Source organism: Borostomias antarcticus, assembly GCF_949987555.1.
Source record: "Borostomias antarcticus genome assembly, chromosome: 23".
Classification (NCBI taxonomy): Eukaryota; Metazoa; Chordata; class Actinopteri; order Stomiiformes; family Stomiidae; genus Borostomias; species Borostomias antarcticus.
The window spans coordinates 13987497-13996495 of record NC_140256.1 but is presented as its reverse complement, the minus strand read 5'-3'; the positions used below and the strand labels follow the sequence as shown (position 1 = coordinate 13996495).

At 49.7% G+C, this 8999-nt stretch overlaps 1 protein-coding gene across 1 annotated transcript; it reads left to right on the top strand.

The window, feature by feature from the left end:
* Nucleotides 1-7501: 7501 nt before the first annotated feature.
* Nucleotides 7502-8693, top strand: LOC311324394 (transmembrane protein 252-like; the record flags this gene model as incomplete). The annotated part of the gene is made up of 2 exons (XM_084456855.1): nt 7502-7770; nt 8456-8693. The coding sequence occupies 2 exons, from the start codon at nt 7502-7504 to the stop codon at nt 8691-8693; spliced, it is 507 nt and encodes a 168-aa protein (XP_084312981.1).
* Between the last annotated feature and the right edge of the window lie 306 nt (nt 8694-8999).

Here is an 8999-nt window from a genome sequence, read left to right as displayed (position 1 = left end):
ACAAACACCCCATGTTACGATGCAGGTTACAGCAAGCAAAAAGGAAGTTGAAGAATGGGTAAGGGATGTAGATGGAGCAGGTCCCCAGCTAGGCACAGGCAGGATTAACAGCATCTATTTCAGCAACTCTATCACCACAGCAGGAGTCACCCTAGGAGACGCCGAGGCACACGACTATGTGGCCGCCGTCCAGGAGGGGGTGCCCCATGTTTCTCTCACCAAAGGGCGGACGGATGCATGGGTTAGTCTAGGAGGCTTCACAGGGGCCTGTGAATGGCTGTGGAGCACGGGTAAACATGAAAAGGAGGGTTACACTCAGTTCGGTGAGGTAACCTCCCTATTGATGTATGGTGAACTTGTATATAGATTGAAACTGTTTGAACCCATGAGGTTGACCATGACCCGAGATGTAATGGCAATTTTTGATCCACAGTACCTGATGACCGAGGAGGAACCAGCCGATGTAGGGGAAATGTTAGCCAGGCTACCCCACTGCATCTGGGCATCAGGGAAGTATGATGTAGGGAAAGTCAGGTCAGCCACCCCAGTGGTGGTATCCAACAGAGACGGAGGGGCCCAGGCGCCCGGAGTTCAGGTAAAGCAGTACCCCATCTCAAAGGAGGCAGAAGAAGGTACCCCAACAGCCGTCCGAGTGAACGAGAGACCAACCTGGGTACACACAGCACATGTGAAGCGGTGGAGAGGGGAAGACATCCCAGAGGAAACCACCAGAGACTTCCCATCGTGTGAGCCACCCACAAAGGGGGGACCCGACACCCCACAAACTGACATTCCTTCTGTTCCCAGTTTTTCCCCTGTCAAGGAAGAACAACCAGTCCCAGAGCCCGCGGACCCAGAGGTCCCAGAAGAGGAGGAGCCACCACCTAGGAGACCCCAGAGAGAGCGAAAGCCACCCGCTCACTTATCCCAATATGAATGAAAGTAAGCTCATCGTTGCCACCGCCATACTATTTACCGCTCTGTCATTCATCAACACCGGTGCCGAGGCCAGACAAACGTTCCATTGTGAGGAGGGGAGGGAGTGTGAAATTAACATTTGCGGATACTGGTACTCTTACTATGGGAGGGCGTTCCCCGTGTACCTCTGTATAGAACCATGCAGCATTAAGTGTGATGTGTTCCGGTCAACAGGGACGATCGACGGAGTGGGGTCCCGAGAATGTAGCGAATCCTACAGGAGAGGCATGCACTATGCAGATGTTCCGCAGGTAAAATTCCGAGGCGGGTCTACGAGAGGAGAGATCAGCCAGACGGATAATTGCGTTACCTGGACCCTGACCCCAAGACGGGGCGATGGAGGGGACTATCAGGCGGGGGTAGACATATGGGGAGAAGACCCCATGGAGCGATTCCAACTCATAGTAAGACCTCGACCCACCACTGCCATCGAGAAAATCAATCAGGCCGCACAAGCAGGGAAAAACAGCGTAAACATACAGGTGACAAACGGAGAGGAGGAGGCCGAATTTCTCTCCAGTAATAATGATCCCCTAGTAGGTACAGACCACCATGGACCCACCCAGGAGGCCAGGAGCGCCCTTCGCCGCTGCAGAGGAAACATGGCCTGCGCCCGAGCTGTCCTCATCAGTCAAGTCCACAACGGACCCTGCTGGGTGTGCCACGAGGGAGTCAGGACGGACTCCTTCGAGGGCATCAGCAGCAAAGATGTGAACTTCAGCAACACTGGTAATTGCACTACACCATTTGACATTCTAAGTTTTCTCTCAATTGACCAAATGATCAGGAACAACGTAACCAGCCCACCTCCAGTAACCTGTCAGCACCAGAACGAGCCAACATCCGACGTCCGGAGACGCCACCGAGTGACCCGGAAAAACGCACCAGTGTGTCTCTGCCAACACGACCCCAAAGCACCACTGTTGGGATGGTCTCAGTGCGCCACCAATATCCATGTCGACGCCCACAACCCCAACTGCACGGTAACCTATCGGAATGTCACACACAATGTAACCTGTCCTTGGGGACTTATATCCACTCCTAAAAGCATGCTGGCGTATGGGTGGGTTTGTGGAGAAAGACACAGATACACCCTAGGACCAGCAGGAACCTGGAGGGGATGCTGCTACCCAGGACTCCTGAAACCCAAAAGTAACATCCATCCAGCCAATCCAACTGGCCCAGAACTCTCCACCACTGCCGTCGGACACCGAGACAAACGTGAGGTAGGCCCACAATCCCAACACCCCAATCTTAATTTTCGCAATCCCTGGACCTCTCAAGCCGAAGAGGCGGGTCTAGGGGTCGCTGCGTCATTTGGTTTCACTGCATCTATCCCGGCCGTTTGGAGCCTCGAGAAAATCAACCGCCTCGCCTGGGATGACGAGTGTCTAGCCAATGCCACCCGAGACATCAATTCGGCCATGTCCCAACTGACAGCCGAAGTATCCGCCATGAGGGAAGCTCTCCTGGAGAACCGTGAAGCCCTCGATCTAATCACCGCCAGGGAAGGTGGAGTATGCAAAATGTTAGGCATAAGTTGTTGCTTCTTTATCCCAGACGCCAAAGACAATGTCACTAACTATCTCAAACATAGCGCCACCATGATTGAACAAGTTTTGAGCCAGGTTGCCCCCACCGGAGGAGATCTGCATTGGCTGACCGAGTTCTTCTCTGGCTGGGCGGGGAAAGCAGTCTACATGATCGTGAGTGTCCTGGTTCTAATTGGAATACTAGTGTTCTGTGGCATCCCTATCTGCAAGTGTTTCATCACCAAAGCAACCAGAGCCACCCTGGGAGGAGACGCCACCGAGATGGTCCTGCTGCAGGATGAAGAAGCCTCCCTGTCCCCAGCCCAGCAGAAGGCCTGGGATCTCCAGAAATACCATGAGGCTAACCCTGGAGCGATTCACCAGTAAACAGGCAAGATCTGAGCACACACACACATTTCCAGACACTGATAACAAACACACCACACACTGGAACCTCCTAACTCGGGTAGACACGAGAGCCGTGGCCCCTGCTAGTCGAGCTACTGAGCACACACACACATTTCCACACACTGATAACAAACACACCACACACTGGAACCTCCTAACTCGGGTAGACACGAGAGCCGTGGCCCCTGCTAGTCGAGCTACTGAGCACATACACACATTTCCAGACACTGATAACTGACATGCACCCCACACGGGGACCTCCTAACTCGGGTAGACACGAGAGCCGTGGCCCCTGCTAGTCGAGCTACAACCACCTCCCTACAGTGACAGACCAGCTGGCAGTCACCTAAAGGTTGAGCATCGGAGAGGACTCTCGGAGTCCTGAAGACCAAACCACCAAGAAGCTGAGTAACTGACCAATAGGGTCAACCCAAAAAGCAATAATACTGTTGTAAATTTCACTATTAAAGGCTCATGCCATTCCTGACATTTTGAACTGTTTTATGATTGTACTAGTTACAGTACAGTAACTATGTTCTATTATGTTTTATACTCTGTTTTAAAGTCACTGGGCTATTTAGATGTGTTTTCAAGTACTCTGTTATTCCCCATTCTGATAGCTTAGCTTAGCATCATTCACCAGTAATGTTAACAGTAGAGTGATCCATATTATGGATCAAAGGGGGGAAATGTGGAAGGTATTTTTTAAAGTGCTATTATAGTTGTTTAAACAGAAGGCCTGCTTTTTTAGGCCTAGTTAAGCTTCAATACTGTTGTACACTCTGTAGTTTTCCAGAACACAGTATGCATGAAAAGTTGTTATTATCTATGTTCCAGTAGCAGATAAGTTGACTGCCAAGGACACCTCACAATGAAAAGCCTGTTGAAATTGTAACATAACAGAACACCTTATCCACATCGCCGAATGGAAGACGACAGTAGTGAGCTCATATGACCAACCATTTAGATAGAAGTTTCAACCAATCAGGTACTCATACATGTAGTCACGCGGTGTGGAATAGCATAGCATCTCATAGTAGCCTAGCCGTAGCCTAGCCTAGCATATATATATGCTGTCCCGACACTTGAGTCGGGGCGCTTGCTCAGACACACCTATGTTTCTGTGTAACCGTCCCTTTTGCTGCAAACTGTAAGGTATTAAAGTAAGTTCTTTTATTCTATTCTGTTGTATTTCTCATCCTCATTTGACAAGGTTGTGTGGTTGTGTTGACTCCTACGAGGGGAACCCTGTGGTACTGGAGATTTCAATCTGGAATGTTATAATAGTCTTTTGTGAGTGTCCAAACGTCATAGGTCAACCGAATCCAGCCACCACAGTACCAAGAGCTGCTGGGTTTAAAACCCGGTTTCTTCAACGCTTGCCCACAGTCACCAGCAAGTTGAGGAAACCGCTGCTACATATGATAAAAACATTAGTCAACCAAAGGTCAAATGAAAAGAAGATGGCTAGTGCCAGCGTAATGATAGATAAGCCTACCTTAGTAGCACTGGGCTAATGCCTAACACATCAATCAGATCAAACACTCCGCAGACAATTTCCTCCCGCACTGCTCACAGCACCGAACAAGGACTAGCACAAGCCTGTTAGCAAACGCTACCTTCAATTATCGCGGGGCTTGAGGTGGAAGTAAGTGGCACTCAATAGGCTGCCTAAAAACTCCTGGGTCCTAAAGCTACCCGGCTACACATGGAAAATATAATACCTAGCATAGAGGATTTTACCCTCCGAGAGGGGGGGGCAACATTTTGACGTGAGAAAAAAAAAACAGTTCTGCAGGGTTGCCAACTTTTCAGAAAAGCTTGGAGTGAGACTGACATTTGTTTGGGGGGCGGCTGTCCTCACATCTTTAATATTAATTTGTACCTCCGCCCCGATGACGGCACGTCCCATGGCCATACCGCCATATTTGGAGATGGGAAGGTCACAGGGTCGAAGGGTTCAGAATGATGCTCTCAAGCGCTCAAAAAGATCCACAAAATTCATTCATGGGCAGAGGTCTGAGCACCATTTGTAGTTGTACTGTAAGTTTAATAATTTCTAACCCCTCAACCTACAGGTACAACAGTTTTGGCCACCAGAGGGGTCTGATGAGACCTCAGTGTCAACCATGACACACTACACAAACACACTAGCATGACCCAAGACATGGTTCAATATGTGCAGGCTATTATACTATTATAATAAATACAATAATTTACAGTCTTCGCATACTCGTATTGTTCAGATTTAAACCTGTTTTAATTACATTTCCATGTCAATATTATAAAAAATAAAATAAAATGTAGTCTTTACATACTCATTATTGTTCAAGTTTTTTTCAGTTTTTTTTACAACTTTTCAAATATATTTATTGCCACAAGAATAATCACAGATTTCAATAATAATCAAGACTACAACACTAGATGACATTCATTCATCCACACTGTGGCATGAATCTTACAAAGATAACAATAGAATACTGAATAGCAGTAGTGGGATTATACCATCCTGCTCAGGGTTAAAGAACTAGAATGCTACATGTTTTTGTTTTACTATGCCACAGGTCTACTGAGCTGAGTGGTCCTTGTTGTACTGGGCTGTGGCCTTCTTTAAGGCCTTGATGAGCACTGGGGAGGACTCCCATTGAAGCATGGCTCCAGGTTAGACATCTTGATGGTCATGATTGAGGACAGGGTTCCATCTAGGGCCAGTCTGTTCCTGGTCTTGTTGAGCTTGTTGAGTTGGAAAACACTCGCTCTGCGTCTGCATTGGAGTGGGACAGAACCAGGGCCAGCTTCGCGATGCTGCCGAGCCTCTTGAACTGGCTAACCCCTGTCACCTTTGAAGATTGAACTGTGTAAATACTCTACAATAGGCCTCAAACACAGCAGGCATTTTGAAATATTGAGGTTGCTTCTAATTGGTTTACAGGCAAAAATTGTGTAAGCTGCAAATACTCTTGCACAGAGTTCCATTTATTTATTTAATTCATATTCTTTGTAGAAGTGTCATGGCGAGGCATCTTGAGAGAGACTATAGGCTCCTGTGCGCCATGGACCAGGGGGCTATGCCAAGGATATTTAGATAACTGCTTCTCAACTAGCATAGTACATCAAACCAACAACATCATTACTGTTTAACCTTTTACCTGGCAGTTTTGGGACCTTCGCAGGCTTCACTTCACTATAATTACTAGTCCTTCACCATGCAGATGTGCACTTGCTAGAAATCAATGAAAAGTAGCTAATTACTAGCTAGTTGACAGCTGAGCTAACGTGGTTAGCTAGCTAAATTCTAGTCACTACTGACAGCCACTGTCTCAATACGGCGTGAAATAATTGCAAGGTAAAAGTTACAAGTGACAGCTAACTTTATTTTTTCTCCTTTTGAAGAGCTGACGCCAGTATGGTCTGGAAAGGATGACCCAGTCTGGCTAGCTTCGATAGCCTCTGGAGCACTTCTGCATTCGATTGCACCTGCTGCGGTGTCATTTCGAGTGGTAGCTTCTTCATTAGCATTGCCAGTTTTATATTTTTTTTATGAAGAACTGGTCAATTGTTTTTATAGCTCTTTTCGCCATCGTGAGCAGGGGCTACTTGCCCCTGCCCCCCCTATAAAATCGCCCATGACCTCAAGGTCAAAACAACAGCGAACGAAAACAGAAAAACAGCTTTATGACTGGAGTTTTTTTTTGCTGAGTCAAAGACAGACGGACGTGTGTTCTGGGCTGGGATGGTCAACCTCGTGCCTGCCCAGCTCAACCGTCCGTCCGTCTGTTTATGTGAGTACCTGGTCATCCTGAGGTCACACACTCACATCCTCACCTGGTCATCCTGAGGTCACACACTCACATCCTCACCTGGTCATCCTGCGGTCACACACTCACATCCTCACCTGGTCATCCTGTGGTCACACACACATCCTCACCTGGTCATCCTGCAGTAGCACACTCACATCCTCACCTGGTCATCCTGCCGTCACACACTCACATCCTCACCTGGTCATCCTGTGGTCACACACCCACATCCTCCTCCTCCCCCCAGCAGACAGACACGCCTCTCCGCCATGGCTGCTGTTTGCTCACTGACAGTCCACTATCTCTGACACTACTGACCCCTACAATTATACAACACACAATATACAGTCCAACACAGCAGGCAGACAGGCTCACACACACACACACAAACACACAGATGCACACACCTCCAGCCTCCAAACACTCCCCCTGACTGTCAAAGGGCATAAAGAGATGAGGAAGGGAGCTGATCATTCAGTTGAGCTGCATCACCATCACAGTCACAGCGTTTGTCCAGGAACAGCTCAGCCTGGCTATAGTGGGCGTGTGACACCCGAGGGCTGCTAGAGATTGGGCTCGTCACTGTTTACTCTTTACTGCCCAAACACCTGCCGGCCTGCAGATCAACAGCTAGTCTCTCTCCGCCACCTGGAGCACGTTTGCAGTAAGACACTACCTCAGCAGAGAGAGAGAGACAGACAGAGAGAGAGAGCATCTAAGAAGACCGCCGGACGACCTTCCAGCGTGAGACGTCAGACTTGCGGACGCTGGTGCGACCTCCGGAGGATGGAGCCCAGGAAGCAGCTGTGTTCCCTGGCCCGCATGGCGCTGCCCGGCCTGGGCTTCGGCCTCATCTGCCTGGGGGCCTACCTGGTGTCCCTGCACCAGGGCTACCACTACGCCCTGCGGGTGCTGCTGGCCTACATCCTCATCACCTGCGGCTTCCTGGCGCTCCTCACCGGGGTCTTCTGGTCCGTCTGCCACGGCATGAGGAGCAAGATGTTCCAGCGCGGAGGGAGGAGGCACCCCGACGCCCACATCTTCACGGTGGACAGGTGAGGAGCCAGCCTGTTCCACAGCACACACTAGAGAGATACTGTAGCACACTAGACAGATAGCACACTAGATAGATAGCACACTAGAGATAGCACACTAGAGAGATAGCACACTAGATAGATAGTACACTAGAGAGATAGCACACTAGAGAAATAGCACACTAGACAGATAGCACACTAGAGATAGCACACTAGACAGATAGCACACTAGATACAGTAGATAGCACACTTACCAAACCTTCAAGTAGGGGGGACAAATCTGTGTACTGGAGAGGGATTCCGATTTGGATGATAATGACAATATACCCTCTCACAATAGACAACACACTAGGCCTGGGATGCTATTAGATCTAACGAAGGAAAATGCACATTCAACTCGGAATGATATGAATGAATGATACGCTCTTATGATATGAATGAATGATACGCTCTTATGATATGAATGAATGATACACTCTTATGGCATGAATGAATGATACGCTCTTATGACATGAATGAATGATACGCTCTTATGACATGAATGAATGATACGCTCTTATGATATGAATGAATGATACGCTCTTATGATATGAATGAATGAACGAATGAATGGATGGATGATAGGCTCTGGTGATAACAGGACAGGACTAACAGGCATGGTGGGTCACATTTCCCCTCAATAACGTTGCCCCCCCCCCCCCGCCAGGCCGAGCTGTTACCCCCCCTCGTATGAGGAATCCCAGCTGAGCCACGCCCCTCCTGCGGTGGTGGTGGTCAACGAGGAGGACCCCCGGATAACCCTGGCCCCGCCCCTCTACACCCGGGACAGCTCTGAGACCCCCGATGACAGCTTCAGCGCCGAGCTGCCCCCGCCCTACTCAGAGACCGGCCCCAGCGGACCCAGCAGCCAGGAGGAGGAGCGCGCCGGCCCGTCACTGACCTGACATCCGTCTGGCGGTTTTTGACTCCATGAAGCCCCCCCCAGCCCCGCCCACACCCCCCCGGTTAAAGTCAGGGTTGGGGATGAACAAGCTGCCCCTGGATCTGGGTCTGAACCACTTTCCACTCCAGGACCCGGCCACCCAGACCATCTTACAGAATGTCTTGGGCCGGGACAGGGTTACGGCTCCACAGCGGGGCCGAGTCGGTACCGAAAGTACCTGCGTGACCCCCCTGTGACCTCTACCCAGCGGCCTGACCCTGCTGGTGACAGGTGACTGCATCTGAGGCGTCTAGCAGAGGGCCAGCAG